At 36.8% G+C, this 21,731-nt stretch overlaps 1 protein-coding gene and 1 pseudogene across 1 annotated transcript; both read left to right on the top strand.

Annotated features, from left to right (window-relative positions):
- The first annotated feature begins 4,301 nt into the window (after positions 1-4,301).
- Positions 4,302-10,416, top strand: LOC138441680 (olfactory receptor 7A5-like). Its single transcript, XM_069592776.1, has 2 exons — positions 4,302-4,326; positions 9,452-10,416. Exon 2 carries the CDS (start codon positions 9,487-9,489, stop codon positions 10,414-10,416), a length of 930 nt encoding a protein of 309 aa, XP_069448877.1. The 5' UTR covers positions 4,302-4,326; positions 9,452-9,486.
- A 9,977-nt stretch (positions 10,417-20,393) lies between these two features.
- LOC138441679 (olfactory receptor 7C2-like) lies at positions 20,394-21,346 on the top strand (annotated as a pseudogene).
- The last annotated feature ends 385 nt before the right edge of the window (positions 21,347-21,731 follow it).

The following is a 21,731-nucleotide window of genomic DNA, read 5'->3' as shown; positions in this document are numbered from 1 at the left end:
AATTGTATAATTCCTAGAATAAACTCCAAGGAACACCTCCCTGATATTGGTATTGTCAATGATTTCTTTGGATGTGACACCAAAAATTCAAGGAACAAAAATAAAAATTTTAAAATGGGAAAATACTAAACTAAAAATCTTCTTTGCAGTAAAATAGTCAACAAAATGAGGAGGCAACTGATTGTTGTTGTTGTTCAGTCGCTCAGTCTTGTCTGACTCTTTGCAACCCCATGGACTGTAGCACTCCAGGCTTCCCTATCCTTCACCATCTCTCAGAGCTTGCTCAAACTCATGCCCACTGAATTGGTGATACCATCCAACCATCTCATCCTCTGTCATCCCCTTCTTCCCTTGCCTTCAATCTTTCCCAGCATCAGGGTCTTTTCTAATGAGTCAGCTCTTCTCATCAGGTGGCCAAAGTGTTGGAGGAAACTGATGGAATGAAAGAAAATATTTTGATGTATGGCAAAACCAATACAATATTGTAAAGTAATTAACCTCCAATTAAAATAAATAAATTTATATTTAAAAAAAGAAAATATTTCAAGCCCTATATCTAAATATGTTCTAAATATATAAGGAACTCCTACAACTCAATAGTAAAACTCAAATAATCCAATTAGAAAATGAGCAAAGAACTTGATAGGAACTTATTCTTTTTTAAATTTTTTTTAAAATGTTATTTTTTTACTTTACAATACTGTATTGGTTTTGCCATACATTGACATGAATCCACCACAGGTATACATGAGTTCCCAACCCTGAACCACCCTCCCACCACCCTCCCCATATCATCTCTCTGGGTCATCCCAGTGCACCAGCCCCAGCATCCTGCATCCTATTCTTTTAAAAAAGGCATACAAACAGCCAACAAGTACACGAAAAGGTGTTCAATATGGCTATCCATTAGGGAAGTCAACATCTAAATCACAAAGAAATATCGTCTTACATCATTTAGAGTCACTATTATGGAAAAGATGAGATAAATAATGTTGCTGAAGATGTGTGGAAAAGTGAACCTTTGTGCACTATTGATGAGGATGTAAATTGTCACAGCCACTATGTGAAATAGTATGAAGTTCCTGAAAAAATTAAAAGTAGAACTACCATCTGATCCTGGATCTTTGGAATTAACTGAAGTAGAGGACTAAGGCATTAGCTGAAGATAGATATACAATGAAGTGAAGATGCCTCTCCAATTAAAATAAATTTATATTTCAAAAAATAAAATAAAATGGGCCTTATTTGAATTTTTGTATTAATGAAAAAAATCCAGAGCAAAGAATGCTTAAAAATATTTTCTTGAAAAGAAATTTATGAGATTTACCTCTCATGGTATCATCTCAGAATGTGTATTCACATGAAATAAAATTATAGGTGAAAAGAGATGTGTTAACAAGTTTTACTTTGCAATTCAACTATGAAGCTGAATGTGTCTGCAGGTTTGTTAGACACGTACTCTGTATCATAATTATCTGTAGGAGTCTTTTACTTTCGTATAGTGACGTCTCCGTGTTTCTATTCCCTTTTTGTTTGTACTTACTCAAACAAATGGGAGATTTTATTTTTTCCGCCAGCCAGCTGTTTTCCATGTGTTCATTTATATACATATAAATTTACTAGGGAGAAAGTAAAAATGTATACATTTTGTGTGGCTCATTCTATCTAGTTATTCATAATGTGTTCCCCCCTTTTTTACAGAAAGAATAGAGCTGTCACTTTATTGTTATTCACTTGAGAATCTGTACTTCAAACAAAATACAAAGTGGAGGTTCTTCTGCATGCTTTGTTTTAATACATCACCCTTTATGCATATGTACAACTAGATTTTAAATCTCGCTTATTCTTCTTTCTTTCTTTTGTAGTTTTATGAATAGATCTGTTTCCGAAACTTGTGTCACCTTTGTCCATCAGCTGCAAGGCATTCTCTTTTACACTTGATTGAAGATTAGCTTCCAAAGCATCTTTAAATCCATATATTTTTATATAAGATAAAGTTATAACTTTTAGATACTGTTATATCCTCTTTTAGAAGGCTCTTGTTACATTTGTTTATTACCAAGGCTTTGGCAACATAATCGTAAATTAATTACTTATATCAAGGTCACTTAATGACAAACATTTTATATTTATATAAATTAGTTTAATATTTTTCTATTTTGTTTCCTACAGTTATTTTAGAGCCACTGGAGATCAAACCAGTCAACTCTAAAGGAAATCAACCCTGAATATTCACTGGAAGGACTGGTGCTGAAGCTCCAATATTGTGGCCACCTGATGTGAAGAACTGACTCATTGAAAAAGATCCTGATGTTGGGAAAGATTGAGGGCAAAAGGAGAAGGGGGTGACAGATGATGAGATGGTTAGGTGGCATCATCAACTCAACGGACATGAGTTTGGGCAAGCTCCAGGAGATAGTGAAGGGCAGAGAAGCCTGACATGCTGCAGTCCATGGGGTTGCAGAGAGTCAGACATGACTGAGCAGTTGAAAAACAATTCAGACATTGCCAATATCCCCAGAGGACAAATCAATTCTGGTTGATAACCAGTGCCCCAGAGTTTGAGAGTTAGAAGCATCCTGATAGAATTTTCAATCAAGACTCCACTCCTTACTTGGTTTATACTAGACAGAATATTAAATCCCTCTAAGATACATTTCTACAATGGAAAATAGAGTTTATAAAAGTATTACTTCATAGATTGAAATTTCTAAAAAAAATAAATCACAGAATCTCTTTGTTATGCTAAGCTAGGTTTCGGTGCATAAAATCTAAGTGTACCTCCTCCTGTAACTACTAAGTATTTTATAATAAAGAATTAATGATATCTGTGAACTTGTGGCATAAGTTTGAAATTCTTAATTGTTTTTTTAAATATTATCATGAAGCCAATTAATTTGGTGCCCCAGTTTTTGTTTTGTTTTGTTTTGTTTTTGAATTAAAGACACAATGTTACTCTCTTTTCTAAGGAGAAGAAGAATAATTGTCTTGAGATACTGACTTGACCCCACAAGTCAATGCTTTGAAGATCCAAAGTGTTAGTTAAAGCAAATTCCTCAGTATTAGACTTTTGAGAAAATTCGAATTCAGTATTGTGATGAAGTGCTAGAAGGTTTACAGCTCTTGAAGACAGGAGTGTTAATGTAGGAGGAGTAAGAAGACCTGAATTACATGGCTTATCTACATAGTCTCCTAGGAGCAGGAAATCAGCTGGAAACTTTCTTTTTTGTCAGAGCAGGGTCCCAGAGGGAAATCATGTTCTTAGAGTTTAGAGTAACAAAAAGGAAACATTCTTAATGAGCAGATAAAGGGAGCAGCAGTCCCCGAGCATGTGCAACCTTGGTCTGCACAGAACACAGTTGTTTAGACTCTTAAATCTTCCTTGGAGAACAGGCCTTGCCCCCTTCATGCTGCTTTGTCTGGATATAGAGCTTCAGTCTCCATCATCAATCATCCAGGGAGGAATTTATACTTCCACCCAGTGATCTTCTTCTCAGAGTTCCCATCAAGGTGAGCCTGAGATTTCAGCAGATACTACAGGGAAAGATCAAAGAGAATAGGAGCCTAGAAAGTGACCTGAGGTCACCCAAGGGCCATTGCAGCCTAATTCTGAGCCCAAAGATCACTGTGGCTATTTGCTAGCTTGCTTAATAAATTAATGTATTTATTTATGATGCCAAAGAAGGAAACTTGATCTCAGCAAAGCAATTGTCATTTTTGATACTTAAATGATAGTAGAGTATAAGCCCAAGTATCTTTTTAATAAAGGGGAGTAGAACAGTAAAATATTGATCTGGCAAGATACACAGTGAAATGATGGCATTTCTTTTATTTTTAAAATGGAGCATAATTGACTTTGTTTCCACATTAATGAGAAAGAGCCAGACCAGGGAAAGTTTGCAAATACATACTTGCAGTAGCAGTAAATGAGACATACATTTCACAGCATCTTCCTTCATTCTGGGTATTCACATAGAAAAAAAATTAATATGTTAAAAATTAAATGCAAATAAACATTATTTTATAATTATTTTATTTCCTATGAGGTAATATATTTTCATGGGTTAGTTAACCACTTACATTCTCTATTGCAAATTGTCTGACTCCTTTGTTTTTAACAAAGTGGGTCAGAGCATTTTTATTCCTCATTTTGATTGCTTTCTTTCGAAAGATAAATTGCTATTTTTGTTACCAACTAGACGATGACACTTAGTTCTTTTGTGTATGTGTAGACATACATGTAATGAATGTATGATAATTTATAAATTGTGGAGTTGAGCTTATTAGCATTATTGTTTCTCTTTATTGCTTTTTTTTTTTTTTACTAAAATGGCTTTCATTCCAGTAATTTTCACTTGTGAATCTTTGTTTTAAATGAAAATGATAATGAAAAGTGGAAGTTCTCCTGCACCCCTTAAGGATAATAAATCACTCTTTATACATACTTCTGACTATTTTTCACATTCCCTTATTCCTTATTGTTCTGTTTGGCATTTGGGAATTAGATGTATTTCTAAAACTCATATCCCCTTAGGCATTTGAAGACATTCAGCGAAAGAAAAGACCTATTTTTTTTTTACCATAAGACTAGAGACAATCTATATCTCAATAAACATGTTTGGACTCATATATCTTTAGATAAGATGAAATTATAACACAGATACTACCTCCCACTTCAAAAGGTTTTGTGATATTATTTATATTATTATTTATATTTATTATATCTGTTATATTTATTATATTATGTCCAAGTCTTTGATAATTTGGTCTTCAATTAGTGACCTATATTGATGTTATTAAATTATTACTATTTTATATTTTTATATGTTAGATGTAGATTTTCATTAAATTTTGTTATAAACAGTTGTTTTAAAACCACTATATTTAACCTAATTCATTCTTACTGAATTTTTTCATAAGTTGTGATTGTGTCATTGCTAAGTCATGTCTGACTCTTTGCAACCCCATGGATTGTAGCCTGCAGTACTCCTCTGTCCATAGGTTTCTCCAGGCAAGAATACTGGGTGGGATCCCTCCGCCAGGGGATCTTTCTGACCCAGGGATTTAACCTGCATCTCCCTCCGTTCTCCTGAATGACAGGCAGATTCTTTACTGCTGAGCCATCAGGGTTATTACTTTCATTTAAAATTTGTTTCCATATCATGTACACATGCCTATTCATACCCTTTTCTAAAAATGCATGAATAGAATCCTATGCACATCATAGACACTTTTTTTTTTTCATTCTTTCGGTGGCTGTTTCAGTGCCACAGTGGTGGCAGAAACCAACACGACATTGTAAAGCAATTATGCCTCAATTAAAAATAAATTTTAAAATATCCCTGGGTGGGAGGGAAAGGCAATTAGATCTCATGTCTGCTTCTACATTCAGTTATGCCACGAGTCATGTGCCTGCAGAACCCTCTGTTGTACCTTCATGATGGAACCAGAGTGAAAAAAATCTTAGTATTGCTATGAAAACAGTTTTGATGTCACAGAATTCCTTTGTAAAGTTCTCAGAGACTCTTTGAGAACCATTGTTTTGTGTCATCAGTAAATAAGTATAACCACAAACTATATAAAATTCTTTCATTGTTTTTTAAAAATTGGCATGATGGGACTCTGCTGCTCATAATTTTGGTCTTTCATATTCTTTGTTATTCCACTGCTATTATAACAAGGCTATAAAAATATTGTGGGATTGCGAAGTTCAATCTGTAGTGCTAACCAGGAGTGATTTTTCTCCCAGGAGACATTGAGCAATGTGTGGGGAAAAGTCTGTCTGTCACACAGAAAATTAGCGGACAGAAACCAGGGAAGCTCTAGACATCCTACAAGGCACAGGACAGACTCCACCACAGAGACCAACCTGCCCTAGAAACTCAATAGTGCTGAGACTGAGAAACCTCCTGTTAAAGAATTTCTGTACTATTAATACCTATACTTTTTCTTCAGCCTGCTTCCCCAAACTTGAAACATTTTACATTTGTTAGAAGCATTAGTGAACTCCTTTGCTACCTGTTTAAAAGTCCCAATCCCAATCAATGTGACAGCTCTTTAATATTTTTTGTGAAAGAGGTATTGTTTTCCAAACTATTCCTGACTTTGATCAAAGACTCATATATTTGATCACCATTTTGACTTGCCCATATTATTTTATGCCCATATATCATATGCCTATTATTCTACCATTGTCAACTTTTCAAATGATTTTTTTTTTAATTACTGTTTCTCAACTGACTTTTGGAGGGTGCTTTGGCTATTAAAATATTTTACATTGTATTTAGTTAAATGTCTCTTATCTTCTTACTTCTGAGTTTCTTTCCTTAGTTAAGATTGTTGGCCCTCTTGCTATATTTAAAATGGATAACCAACAAGGGCCTACTGTATAGCCCAGGGAACTCTGCTTAACATTATGTGGCAGCCTCCATGGGAGTGACATTTGGGAGAGAATGCATACCTGTGTACATATGCCTGAGTTCCTTTGCTGTCCACCTGAAACTATCACAACATTTTAATAGGCTATACACTAATATAAAATACGAAGTTCAAAAGGAAAAAAAATAAGATAGTTGGCCTTCCTGTAGATTTTATGTGTGGTTTTCTAAATGTTCACCTGAAGGTATTGCTTACTGTTACAGTAAATATATAATCCCTCTGATTCACTGCAGTAGGACCGAGGCTGGGAATCAACTTAATTTTCTTCCAATTAGATATCTATTCTGCCATATTTCATTCAACAATCCAACCTTTCCAAACCTATTGAAATACAACCTTGATATACCGAATACACTTACATACTGAGACCCAGTTTATTGATTCATTCAACAAATAATAATTAAGCACCTGCTAAGTGCCAAAATTTCTAAGAACTTTATATATCATAATATTTTATGTCTACGTGTTTTTCAACTTAATTATCAGCCCATGTTGAAGTCATCAAATTATGTTATATCTCATTTCAGTTAGCTTTTGATGCATCTTTCAATTATGTTAAATATAGTTCCTTTGAAACTGCTGTGTATAACCCGGTTCATCCTCTCTGTCATTCTTTTTACTTTATATAACTTCACATTTATTTAAATTTGTAGGTGCACATATTTTTGCATGGCTTCCCCAGTGGCTCAGTGGTAAAGAATCTGTCTGCAGTGCAGGAGACATGAGAGACACTGGTTCGATCCCTGGGTCAGGAGATCCCCTGGAGAAGGAAATGGCAATCCACTTCAGTAAACTTGCCAGAAAAATCCCATGGACAGAAAAGCCCAGCAGGTTTCAGTCTATAGGGTCGCAAAGAGTCAGACTGATCAGTTGAACACAGCACATATATTTGCGTACGTTTGAAAATAGGAAAGTGAACAAAACCAGTGAAATTCTGCTTGCTTGGATCTTTCATTATAATGAGAAGTCAGAGTACAATGGAATAAATGTATTTGTCACAGTATGCTCAGGCCTAAATATAAAGTTATTCAGTCATTGAAAGGATGGGATTGTTATGGTATGTATAGAATTTTACAGGCTGTTGTCTGGGAGGTCTTTGCATGTCTTTGCAGGTTGGATAAAGACTGATATTAAAGTACGCCCACTGGACTTATCAGAATGATATCAAAACCCACAGTAGAAGAAAAAGGAAAGATACCACATAACAAATCTGAGAAAGGGACTTCCCTAATCTTCTAGTCAGTCACGTAGAAACCGACTGGTCAAATACAGGACAGTCACAGGAAAAACAAGTCTCCTTCTGTTTGATATTAATAACAGTCAAAGCATATTTTATTTTGTTTATTTCCTTTTGTGAATTATTGTTTTATTTTCTCTGATCAGTTTTCACTAGAGGCATTCAATCTTTGTTTCTTGTTTTGTTTTTATTTTATTTTTAAATTTATTTAAGGGCATTCAATCTTTAAAGTGTTTCACATCATAAATTTATTACAACTTTTATATTTTAAGCAATTTTATTATTATTATTTTTGCTTGGCATTAAATGGGGTTAATTAGGCTGCCGAAAAACCAAAGAAGCTTTATCTGCCTCAAAGTCTCTCAGGGACCACCTGAGTTTATTAGATATTTTCTTTCTCGAGTCCATTTCAGTCTTCTCTCTCTATGTGTATGGACAGATTGTTTATGTTTATTTAATACAAAGCAGAAAAATGGACTTACCAATATGGAGCCCAAGTCTATTTGTCCATGGGAGACTTAAGAATTTCTGGGTACCATTTCTAAATTATCTAGAGAAAGGATATTTGATCTGGACAGCTAGAGTTGTATCTACTCAGAGCCTAAACAGTGAAACAGTGTGAGAGGGAGTGAACAAACATGGAAATAACTTTGATTAGGAGGCCTGGGAATGTTGTGTGAGTGTGTGTGTCTGTGTGTGTGTGTGTGCATGCCTTGTGAGTTGAGAGCAGTCCTCAGAGTAGGGGTACCTGGAATGATGTATTCCAAAGTAACTCATAATACAGGGACCATAACACATTCAATAAAGTGCTAAGGAAGGGATCATTTTTAATTCACTGGATGCCTTTACAATGAGATTAATAAAGTGCAAGATTTACATACATAGTGTGGACAATGGGCTCCCTGTATCTCAAAGCCTGAGCAGCAGCAGGCAGGTTTCCTCTCTCCTCAACATCCTCTAACATCATCTCTCATCACTCTATGGCTTATTCATTTCCCACCACACACTGGCTCATTCTGGGCCTTGAGTTTTTGAAGCACACTTCTTCCCCAGGGTCTTTGCACTGGCTGTTCCTTCTGCCAGGCACATATTCCTCAGGTAACCTTGTCTCTCTCTCTCCTCTCTCTCTCTCTTTCTCTCTCATTCTTCTTTAAAGTGTCTGTTAAAGTGTTACCTTATTCGCATGTCTTGGTTGAAGTCCCAATAAAAATAGCACATTCTATCCACTCTTTCCTTTATGTATGCTTTCCTTTTCTTCATTGCATCTGTGCTATTAGACATGTTACATTATTATTTTTGGTTGATTATATTTTCTCACTTCCATAAATCTTTAGATTGTAAAGACTTATTTTTAATCATCCCTATGCTCTGGCTATGCCTGGAACATGGTCTGTAGTCAATATATGTTCCTCAAATGCATGACAGATATTCTCAAAAACAGTAGTATACATTATGCTTGAATATCAGGCTGACAGTGGGAAAGGAATTTCTATAAAAATGGAATGAGGATGCCCTTAATGGGGACCAGGTGCTGCTGCTGCTAAGTCGCTTCAGTCGTGTCCAACTCTGTACGACCCCATAGACAGCAGCCTATCCTCCGTCCATGGGATTTTCCAGGCAAGAGTACTGGAGTGGGGTGCCATTGCCTTCTCCATAATGGGGACCAGGCAAGCCACCAAATATGGAAATTAATGTATTGGCTCTACAATATAAACATAACATTAATTCTAGGTTCTTCAGTCGGTTATTATATTAAGTTGCTTATGTGAAAATAAATCTTTTTAAATTTTTCTGGTAGTCACCTCCAGCACATGGAACCACGGAATGATACACAAATTTCAGAATTTTTTCTTCTGGGATTCTCAGATGCACCAGCACTTCAGCCTCTCATATTTGGGCTTTTCCTCTCCATGTACCTGATCTCTGTATTTGGGAACCTGCTCATCATCCTGGCTGTCAACTCAGACCCCCACCTCCACACGCCCATGTACTTCTTCCTCTCCAACCTGTCCTTTGTAGACATCTGTTTCACCTCCACCACCATCCCAAAGATGCTGTGGAACATCCAGACACAGAGCAAAGTTATAACTTATGAAGGCTGCATCACACAGATGTATTTTTTTGTACTCTTTGCAGTGTTGGACAACTTACTCCTGACTGTGATGGCCTATGACCGCTTCGTAGCCATCTGCCACCCCCTGCACTACATGGTCATCATGAATCCCCAGCTCTGTGGAGTGCTGGTGCTGGTGTCCTGGGTCACGGGTGTCCTGAACTCTTTGCTACAAAGTTTAATAGTTTTGAATCTGTCCTTCTGTGAAGATTTAGAAATCCCCCAAGTTTTCTGTGAACTCAATCAGGTCATCCAACTTGCGTGTTCTGACACCTTTCTTAACAACATGATGATATATTTTACATCACTACTTCTGGCCATTGGTCCTCTGGCTGGAATCCTTTACTCTTACTCTAAGATAATTTCCTCCATATATAGAAGAGCATCAGCTCAGGAGAAGTATAAAGCATTTTCTACCTGTGCATCTCACCTCTTGGTTGTTTCCCTATTTTACTCTACAAGCCTAGGAGTGTACCTTGGCTCTGCCGGTACCCACAGCTCCCACTCTAGTGCAACAGCCTCGGTGATGTACACTGTGGTCACACCCATGCTGAACCCTTTCATCTACAGTCTGAGGAATAAAGACATAAAGAGAGCTCTGAAAGCATTTATGGCACAGCAGCTCTAACCAGGATGGCTTTCCTGCATCTCAAGAAGTGCTCTTGATTGCAGGACAAAGAGCAACTGAGCCAGGAACTGCTTTTCCTTGATCACATTGTGGAAGTAAACCTTGTTCCTTCTATTGATTTCCATGAGTGTCCATTTCTTTGTCTCTACCACTTTATACAACTTGAGTAACTCATTTTGTGATTCACTTCCTGAGTCTGATAAAGTTTTCCCATTTATCCTTTGTCCCACAACACAAATTTTTTCCCAAGTTTTGATCTGAAATATTTGGATATTTTCATTTTGTTCATAGAACAACAAGGATTTCTTAAGAATAATTTCTTCTCAAATAATATATACTATCCCAAGTAATTTTCATCTTATTTTCCTGAAAGGATAGTCATGTTACATAAAAGAAAAAAGTAAATTGTTTACTTACAATTAAGGGTTAATTTATCGCCCTCATAAAAGAAGAACATGAACAATGTCTCAGGGTTCATTCTATCTCTCTGTTCCTGCATCTATAACGTATAGTTTTCCAAGGTATGTCAGCTCCAAGAGTCTCATTGTCTTGTGCAAATTCCAGATAGAAAGGGAAAAGGCTGTTACAGAGCATTTCAATATTCCCACCCAATAACTTAACATATTATCCATGACTGTCCATGATTGAAAAGGATATGGAAAATATGGTATCTTTGCTGGGCATCTGACCACTTCCAGATATAATCAGGCTCTGTCAAGAGGGAAGAGGGGAATGGAAAATTTACATAATCAATCTATAAAGAGCAATCACAAGATTGACAGTATCCAGAACATTAAAACAAACAATTGCTTGAGAGAAGCAGGAAGATCTTGTCCAAAAGGACATTGATCTTCCTAATTCTTATAAAACAGTCACATTATGTAATGAAGAAAGCACTGTCTCCAGCCAATTCCTTCAAGGAACTTAAAAACATTTTAAGGTTTTTGAAGTATTTCTTATCATAGGCTATAGACATGACACATGATAATCCACACACTGTGGTAAAACTGAAGCAGTGATGTTGTACAATGGCTTGGGTATTGAGGTATTTGGGGGAAAATTCAGCAGCCAACCTTGACAAGAGTGAAAGGGCAAATCCCATCTGAGTGACAAGAGCTTTCAGAATCCTGAATAAACACCTATGCATTGCCTTAGAGAACAATTTCCTTTATTAACATTAATTTAGTGGCTCCAGTTAACACATATGCATCTGATTCAGGGCTTTTCTGGTCGCTCAGACAGTAAAGAATCCGCCTGCAGTGTGGGAGGCCAGGGTTTAATCTCTGGGTTGGGAAGATCCCCTGGAGAAGAACATGGCAACCCACTCCAGTATCCTTGCCTGAAGAATCCCCATGGACAGAGGAGGCTGGTGGGCTACAGTTGATGGGGTCACAAAGAGTCAGACACAACTTAGCAACTAGTATATCTGATTCGATCCTAAAATATGATGTGGTCAAAGTACTGCACTCAATATGCCAGCAAATTTGGAAAACTCAACAGTGCCCACAGGATTGGAAAAGGTCGGTTTGCATTGCAATTCCAAAGAAGAGCAATGCCAAAGAATGTTCAAACTGCTGCTGCTAAGTCACTTTAGTCGTGTCCAACTCTGTGTGACCCCATAGACAGCAGCCCACCAGGCTCCCCCGTCCCTGGGGTTCTCCAGGCAAGAATACTGGAGTGGGTTGCCATTTCCTTCTCCAATGCATGAAAGTGAAAAGTGAAAGTGAAGTCGCTCAGTCGTGTCTGACTCCTAGCGACCCCATGGACTGCAGCCAACCAGGTTCCTCTGTCCATGGGATTTTCCAGGCAAGAGTACTGGAGTGGGTTGCCATTGCCTTCTCCAATGTTCAAACTACGGCACAGTTAAACTCACTTCACATGTTAGCAAGGTAACTCTCAAAATCCTTCAAGCTAGGCTTCAACAGTATCTGAACCAAGAACTTCCAGATGTACAAGCTGGATTTAGAAAAGTCAGAGGAACCAAAGATGAAATTGCCAACATCTGTTGGATCATAGAAAAATCAAAGAAATTCCAGAAAAACATCTACTTCTGCTTCATTGACTATGCTAAAGCCTTTGACAGTGTTGATCACAAAGCATTATGTAGAGGGTATATCTACCAAAAACAAACTTCAACTTGTTTATCTGGTAATGTCTTAATTTCTCCTTCTTTCAAAAATAATCGAGTTGAAATTCACATAACATAAAATTAACCATTTTAAGACAAAGAGTTCAGTATCATTTAGAGCGTTCAGAGTGTTGTACAACTACCTCCTCAATCTAGTTCTAAAACACTTTCATCATTTCAACATAAAATCATTTATACATTATAAGAACAGTTGCTCCCCATTACTTCCTTTTCTAGACCCTGAAAAAGTGTTCCATGTGTGGCTCTATGTATCTATATATTATATGCAGTTTATATACAAGAAATCATACAATACACAGTCTTTGTGTTGAATATCCTTCACTTTCATAATATTTTGCCTTTTCATGCAAGTTGTATCATGGCTTAATTTGTTAATAGATAATATCCTTCATTTTTGGAGGATAGTTTTGCTGGATATTGTTTTGCTGGTTAAGAGCTTTTCCCCCAGAACTTTAAATATGACATCCCGTTACCTTCTAAGTGTCACACTTCCCACTAGAAATCAGCTGTTAATCTTACTAATATACTTCTTATGTGAGAAGTCACTTCTCTTTTGCTAGTTTCAAGGTCCTCTCTGTCTTTCTCTTTTGTCAGTTTGATTACAGTATGTCTCAGGATAGGTCTCTTTAAGTTTATCCTGTTTGGAATATTTTGAGCTTCCTGAATGCATAGATTCATGTATTTCATCAACTTTGGGAACTTTTCAATCATTATTTTTTTATTTTTTTTTAGTCATTTTTTTTTTGCTAAGTAATTTTATTTTATTTTATTTTAGTTTTAGTTTTTTATTTTTTAAATTTTAAAATCTTTAATTCTTACATGCATTCCCAAACATGAACCCCCCTCCCACCTCCCTCCCCATAACATCTTTCTGGGTCATCCCCATGCACCAGCCCCAAGCATGCTGCATCCTGAGTCAGACATAGACTGGTGATTCAATTCACATGATAGTATACATGTTAGAATGTCATTCTCCCAAATCATCCCACCCTCTCCCTCTCCCTCTGAGTCCAAAGGTCCGTTATACACATCTGTGTCTCTTTCCCTGTCTTGCATACAGGGTCGTCATTGCCATCTTCCTAAATTCCATATATATGTGTTAGTATACTGTATTGGTGTTTTTCTTTCTGGCTTACTTCACTCTGTATAATCGGCTCCAGTTTCATCCGTCTCATCAGAACTGATTCAAATGAATTCTTTTTAACAGCTGAGTAATACTCCATTGTGTATATGTACCACAGCTTGCTTATCCATTCATCTGCTGATGGACATCTAGGTTGTTTCCATGTCCTGCCTATTATAAACAGTGCTGCGATGAACATTGGGGTACATGTGTCTCTTTCAGTTCTGGTTTCCTCGGTGTGTATGCCCAGCAGTGGGATTGCTGGGTCATAAGGTAGTTCTATTTGCAATTTTTTAAGGAATCTCCACACTGTTCTCCATAGTGGCTGTACTAGTTTGCATTCCCACCAACAGTGTAGGAGGGTTCCCTTTTCTCCACACCCTCTCCAGCATTTATTGCTTGCAGATTTTTGGATCGCAGCCATTCTGACTGGTGTGAAGTGGTACCTCATTGTGGTTTTGATTTGCATTTCTCTAATAATGAGTGATGTTGGATAAGCAAGGTGAAAAGACAGCCTTCGGAATGGGAGAAAATAATAGTAAATGAAGCAACTGACAAACAACTAATCTCAAAAATATACAAGCAACTTATGCAGCTCAACTCCAGAAAAATAAACGACCCAATCAAAAAATGGGCCAAAGAACTAAATAGACATTTCTCCAAAGAAGACATACGGATGGCTAACAAACACATGAAAAGTCATATTTTTTTTAAACATTTGTTCTGCCACTTTCTCTCAACTACTCTTCTGGGACTCCCTTTATACATAAATTGTTGCATCCTCCTGGTTTCTTTTAATTCTTTGTACATGGCTCTCTTTAGCTCTCAGAGTATATTTAAGACAGTTTATATTAAGTCTTTTTCTGACAAGCCCAGAGTCTCAAATTCAGATTCTACTATTTGATTTGTTCTTGTGAAAGAGTCATACTTTCTCATTTCTATGCATGCATCATATTTATCCTCTTTATTATTGAAAACTAAATATTGTGAATATTAAATTGCCACAATTTCAGAAATCAGATATGTACCTCCTCCTTGAGAAATATATCGCTGTTGTATTGCAGACTACATTTGTTTGCTTAATGATTTTTATAAATTAAATTTTATATACTATATTTTTTGCTATATGGGATCACTAAAGTCTCTGTTCTATTATCTTAATGATCAGCTAATGATAGATTTCCTAAACTCTGGATCAAAATAAACTTTCTCAAACTTTATTTTTTGGGTGTGTGTGTGTGTGTGTGCATGTGTGTGCAAGCACGTGCACATGCCAGTGTACACTTGGACTTCTTTTAATCCTCTGCTGAACATTTAATAATTATTTACCTTTGTCTTTACATGCTACTTGCCCAGAGCCTTGACTATCAGTCAGAGGTGAGATATTAGGGCTTTTTTTTTTTTCTGATCAGGCTTTCTGCCCATTCTTTTAAATTCTAAATAATATGTGAATACTCTCATAGTCATACTTCCAAAGCATCTCCCTCTCCAGTCTTTCCTCCCAGAAATTTCAGTGTGCCTACTGTTAGCCCCATTTCATATCTTCTGCCCCAGACACCAGGAGGTAGTTCATCTATCTTTAAATATGCTCAACAATCGCATTCCACATAGCTGCTTTCCCACCTTGAGAGAAATTCCAAGTTAGGCAAAGTAACTTGGAATCTCTTTGTAAGAAGTAAATTTTGCGAATCCTCTGAGGAATCAGAAGAAAGGTCAAAACAGAAAGCCACATCTTTTGGTTCTCCATCACTAAGAATCCACACAGGGACTGTGGTGCCGTCTGCAACACTGCTACTGACCCAAGAAGGGGATGTTGGGGAAATAATAAGTTAAATTATCAAAAAGTTTTCTCATCTGATTCCAGTTGCCTTTTTCTTAAGTGTTCACTTCTTTGCTCTGAACCATCAGTAGTTTCTCATATTCATGAAGTTGATACTGACCATTTTCCCCAGTATTGTATGTGTTTCTGTAGAGAGTTAAGACATTAGAGTTTCCTGTAAAAGCAGAGAAGTTCAGAAAGATGGGAGAACAGAGAGAATAGGAATTGAAATCAAAGGTATAGAGTTTCAGGAAGAAATGTTGAAATGCAAACGTCAGAAGATAATTAAATGGAAAACCATTAGATGAGGCTACCAGTAGATTATTAGTGATATTAACAGGTACAAGTTAGTTGATATTAAAAGTGGGAGCCAGATTATGGGAGAAAATAGATGAAAAAAATGTTTCAAGTATAGGAAGTACCCAGTGGCTATAAAACTTGGGAATTCAGATCCACCATGAGCAGAATAGAAAATAGCACTTTCCTCATGAATGGAGAAAAGGAAGTAAAATCTAACAGACATGCAAGATCATACCTAAGCACTCTAAGTGATGGCCTGTTCCTATTTTCTGAAAATGCTTTGATATTGTTGATTATGACTTTAAAAACAGTACCTTATGAATTAATAAAGATGGTGTTATCCTCTGGGTTGGAATATCAAAGAGGGTCTAATGGACTTGTTTTGACCTTGTAACGTTGTGGCTATCTGCAGAGTCCTGCCTATATAGCCAGACATCCACCTCTTACCTTTCCATGTTTCTCTCATTGCATGTCTGGAAACTTCAGTAGATTGCACCTTGAATAGTGTGATTAGAAGTCATTAGAAATGGTTTTGTTGGGAATTGGGTATGTGCCAGTTCTTTGTCGACAACTCCAAGTCCAGGTGCTTGGGACTCATGTGGTCCTGAACCATTTGCCAGCATGTCTTTGATAACCAAACAGATTTCAACTGAAATGTTGAGGAAATACTCATGGGAAAGGACACTAGAGACAAGGCATATGGAGAAAAGAGCATCATGACTAAGGTGCATGGGAAGGAGTATGCATATCTCAAAGCCAAGATGCTCCCATGGGTACAAACCTAGCAGAAAAAAAGCTCCTTTCTGTTTTAGCTTCCTCACTAATGGGAACCAAATTTCTCCTAGAATAGAGTGACATGGAACAATTAACTTAATGAGAAGTTGTGAGAATTCAACCTCTGAAGCCCCAGAAATGGTAAATATGTCCCTTTCTCCTCTCACTACAGCTCCACAGTCCCAGGAAGGAGGAAGTTCAGCGGTGCCCTTTCAGAGAATGTATGCCTGATGTCACCTCCCTGCACTTCTTTGGAGCTGAGTTGACCATCCATCACCCAGGAAAGAAAGGACTGAAGATACTAGAGACCCACCATGGGTGTTAGAGTGTGTGCCATGGAAAACAGGTACGGAGACAGGCAGAATTCTCAGAGTACTAACATGGGTGGCACAAATGAGGATAACACAATGTTAAAAGTCCATTTACTAAAACATTCTACACAATTCACATCCTGAGTCTCTTTCAATCTCTTTCAGCTTCCTCCTCTCTTCTGAAACCCAGTTCTGAGAACATCTCGCCATTTTAATGGGAACTGATGTCTTGGCTGCCAAAATGTCTCCAGAGGTTCTTATCCAGCTGTCTTAGACATTTTTAAGAGGCTGTTACAGGTTCCTATATTCTCCTCTATCAAAGATGCACCTTTATCCTTTCATCTATCAAATTTCATTCATTCGTTCAAATAAGGAGCATTCCCTTGGGTTCCATATAGCTAACACTTGCAAATCTGTTTATACATCGTCTCACATTAAGTTAGTTAATGATTCTGGCTCTCAGTTTTAAATTTTGTAAAATCGGGATCACGGTACTATCCACTTCATAACATTAAGATGATTAAGTGAAAGGATAGAATGCATTTTTTTATTTGTATTTGTTTATTTGGGGCTGTGTTAGGTCCACTGCTGCAACAGCTTTGCTCTAGTTACAGCATGTGTGGGCTACTGTCTAGGCATGGTGCATGGCCTCTCACTGCTGTGACTTCTCTTGTTATGGAGCAAAGGCTTTAGGGCACTCAGGCTTCAGTACCTGTGGCTCCAGGGCTCTAGAGCACAGGCTCAGGAATTGTGGCACAGGGGCTTAATTGCTCCTTAGCATGTGAAATCTTCCCCAATCAGTGATTGAACACGTGTCTCCTCCACTGGCAGGCAGATTCTTTACCACAGAGCCACCAGGAAAGCCCAGGAGATAATGCCTTTTAAGTTCCTAAATTGTCCCTAACACTCTGTGATCATCTATACATATTAATCATTATCACTGCATTACTGTAAACACATATTCATTCTTTAAAAAGTAGGCAAAACCAATACAATATTGTAAAGTAGTTAACCTCCAATTAAAATAAATAAATTTATATTAAAAATTTTTAATTAAAAAAGGAAAAAAATTTTAATAAATTTAAAAAACAAAAAAAAAGTAGTGAAGTTCAATGTCTGCCTGAGACAGTGGGTGGAATGAGTTAAGGAGGTCAAAAGATACAGATTTCCAGTTGTAAAATAAATCATGGGACTATAATGTACAGCATGGTGACTATAGTTAGTAAGACTGAATAGTATATTTGGAAGTTCCTACGAGACTAGATCTTAGAAGTTCTTATCACAAGAAAAAAATGTCATAATTATGTATGGAAATAGTTGTTAATTATACTTATTATGATCATCAGTTTGCAGTACATACACATATCAAATCATTATGCCATACGCCTGAAACTAATATAATGTTATTTGTTAACTATACCTCAATATGGGGCATCCCCAGTGACTCAGTAGTAAAGAATCTGCCAGCAATGCAGGAGCCACAGGAGACGGTGGTTTTGATCCCTGGGTTGAGAAGATCCCCTAGGGGAGGAAATGCCAACCAGTTCCATTATTCCTACAGGGATAATCCCATGGACAGAGAAGCCTGGTGGCCTACAGTCCATGGGGTCACAAAGAATCAGACATGACTGAAGTGACTTAGCAGGCACACACCAATTGTGATGATGATAAAAAGAGCTAAGGCTATTAAACGTAGCACAGGTGCTTGACATTTGGTTATCCTCAATAATTTTTAGCTTATATAATAAATTTATCATTCTCATTTATTGTATGTTTTTGGTTTCCAGTTCCTGTTCCAGATTTCTACTTTTGTTACTACTTGAAATTATTGTAATCTGTTTTTAAGAGATTTAACTGTAATTATGAATGCTATTTTTCTCTCACACTCATTTTTTCTGCCAATTTTCATTTTTGAATAATTTGAGATTTACAGAGAAGTTACACAAGTAGTAAGTACAGAGATTTTCATAATGATGATAATGTTTTGAAACTAGATAGAAATGTTTTTTGTAAAACATTACAATATATCAGCATCTGCAGTTGAATGTCGCCTTAACATAGCTATTGGTTTTTGCAAATTTGTGGTATATCAACTGCCTTCTTAAAATTATATTCAGTGAAAGAGGTTTTCAGCTTTCAAGTCATTATCAGAAACCAATCTATAATCTTCAAACAACAATTTCAGATCTCAAGGGTGTTAGTAAATAGTACTTGTGATTGTAAACTTTCTTTTCTTCTTTAATACTTAAAGGGGCATTCTTTTAATGTTTCTCTCACATATTTCCATAGTAATTTTGAAGGTAAGTTTTGATGTTCTAATTATTTATCTGTTATCCTACAAGCTGAATTAACCAATCAATAAATTTATTTCTTAGAGATTTTCAATTTTTAACGAGGATTTACAAGTAATATCATCTTGCAAAGTTAAGTATTTTCTTCTATATGTGTCCGTTTTTCTCTTTCCTAATTTTAGGCATTTCTGTTCTTTCTCTTTCTTTTTATTGCTTTCATTAAGCATCTGATTTTCTCTATTTGACTTTTGTCAAAGAATTAGCATTGGAATTTATTTCTTGGTTGTAAAATTTTTCTTCTTCATATATTAGCTATGCTTTTAGCTTAATTTTCTGCTTTAGTTAGTTTTGTTTTGTAAAACTTAAGTGCATCTTCAAATTTTAAAATGTTTTTCACTCTTGAGTACCTGTGTGACTATTTTTGAAAGAAATAGTAGGATAAAATGAATCTAAAAATCTAGACTTTTGTTGCCACTCAAACGTGATTTCTGCCCACAAGTTAGTGTATCTTGTTATAGGTCATTTCCCCTTGGGGTTGTACAAGTATGTGTCTAATTAAAAAAGATCTGTATGCTGATTTAATTTCCCAAGGCCAGAAAAGCAGGTCAACTATCTTCTCATAGCAAGTGTTTGAAATTTTATTTTTCTTTCCACATGATGGAATTTTTCCTTCTTAATCTTTTTTGAAGAGACATAAATTCTAGCAATGAAGACAGTATCCCTCATAGAGCAATAGTAGAAAGAATTTTTGTCTAACATTTATTGCCTTTTTACACTTTCTTTTATGAACCTTTAATATCCTATGCCTTTTTCTAAATTCATGCATTAATCTTTCTATGATTTACACTTAGGTCTTTCTAGATTAAATACACTAATTTTTATCAGTCAAATAGATTATTTTTATATCCTAATTCTCTCCATAGCATATTCTCATTTACGATTTTTCAACTTATGGTACAATTATTGATCTTTTCTCCCCTTATTTCTACCAGATACTTTTTATTCAGAGAGAGCTACTGAACCTAGGAACAGATTTTCCAAGTAGCAATGGCAACCACAATTTGTTACCAAATAGATCAAATTTTTAGCCCTAAATGAATGACATCTCCCTGGGTTTGGATTAAGGATATTTCTGCCATTCGCAGTAGTTATTATCTGGAATGAATTCTGTGTTTCTTTTCAGCTGATTCTGAACAAACCCAGCAGCCACATGGAAATAAACCAAACAAGAAGCTTTCTCCTCCTGGGATTCACAGAGGACCCAGACCTGCAGCCTCTCTTCTTTGGGCTGTTTCTGTCCTTGTACCTGGTCACATTTGCTGGGAACTTGGCCATCATCCTGGCCATCATCTCAGACCCCCACCTCCACACCCCCATGTACTTCTTTCTCTCCAACCTGTCATTTGCAGACATTGGTTTCACCTCCACCACCATCCCAAAGATGCTATGGAACATCCAGACACAGAGCAAAGTTATTACTTATGAAGGCTGCATCATCCAGATTTTTTTTTCTTTGTATTTGGATGCCTGGACATTTTAATCCTGAGTGTGATGGCCTATGACCGCTTTGTGGCCATCTGTCACCCTCTGCACTATATGGTCATCATTAACCCCTGGGTCTGTGGGATGCTGACTCTGGGTTCCTGGTGCCTCAGTGTCACAAGCTCCCTGCTTGAGACTTTGACTGTCTTAAGGCTGTCCTTCTGCATGAACATGAAGATCCCACACTTTTTTTGTGATCTTCTTGAAGTCCTGAAGCTCACCTGTTCTGACACCCTCATCAATAACATAGTGGTGTATTTTGTGGCTATTGTTCTAGGTGTTTTCCCTCTCTTTTGGATCTTCTTTTCTTACTCTAAGATTTTCTCCTCCGTCCTGAGAATTTCATCAGCCAGGGGCAAGTATAAAGCTTTTTCCACTTGTGGATCTCACCTTTTTGTGGTTTCCTTGTTCTATAGCACAGGCCTAGGGGTCTACCTCAGTTCTGCAATCACTTCATCCTCTAGGACAATTCTGGTGGCCTCAGTAATGTACACTGTGGTCACCCCAATGCTGAACCCCTTCATCTACAGTCTGAGGAACAGAGACATGAAGGGGACCCTAGGGAGACTCCTCAGCAGGGCACCATCTCTCAATGATGGGATCATTGTAGGACTCTCATAAGTAGCAAGGATCAAATCATTGGTAGGCATTTTTCACATTCTTGGATATATCTAAACATTAGTTTAATTTTTCTAGTTCTGTAATCACTATATCTTACTGTGCCTTGAGTTTGACTATATTTAAAGATGGTATATTATTTTTCTGGGGCTAATATGACAAAGTACCATAAATCAGCTGGCTTAAATAACAGAAATTTATTGCCTCACAGTTCTAGAGACTAAAATTCTGAAATCAAGGGGTAAGCAGGGTCCATTCATCCTGAAGCTGTGATCAAAAATCTGTTCCATACCTAGCTTTGTTTAGATGCTTTCTGTAGTTTTATAGTTTCATACAACTGTGGTCAAAGAAAATGCTTGCTGTAATTTCTGTTCTCTTAAATTGATTG

The sequence above is a fragment of the Ovis canadensis genome, chromosome 5 (assembly GCF_042477335.2).
Source record: "Ovis canadensis isolate MfBH-ARS-UI-01 breed Bighorn chromosome 5, ARS-UI_OviCan_v2, whole genome shotgun sequence".
NCBI classification, from domain to species: domain Eukaryota; kingdom Metazoa; phylum Chordata; class Mammalia; order Artiodactyla; family Bovidae; genus Ovis; species Ovis canadensis.
Note: the sequence above shows the minus strand (reverse complement) of the source record. Positions and strands in the feature narration are given on the sequence as shown.

What these genes read in the sequence shown, in the direction of transcription:
- LOC138441680 (XM_069592776.1), top strand. Translation starts at nt 9,487, where the DNA reads ATGGAACCACGGAATGATACACAAATTTCAGAATTTTTTCTTCTGGGA.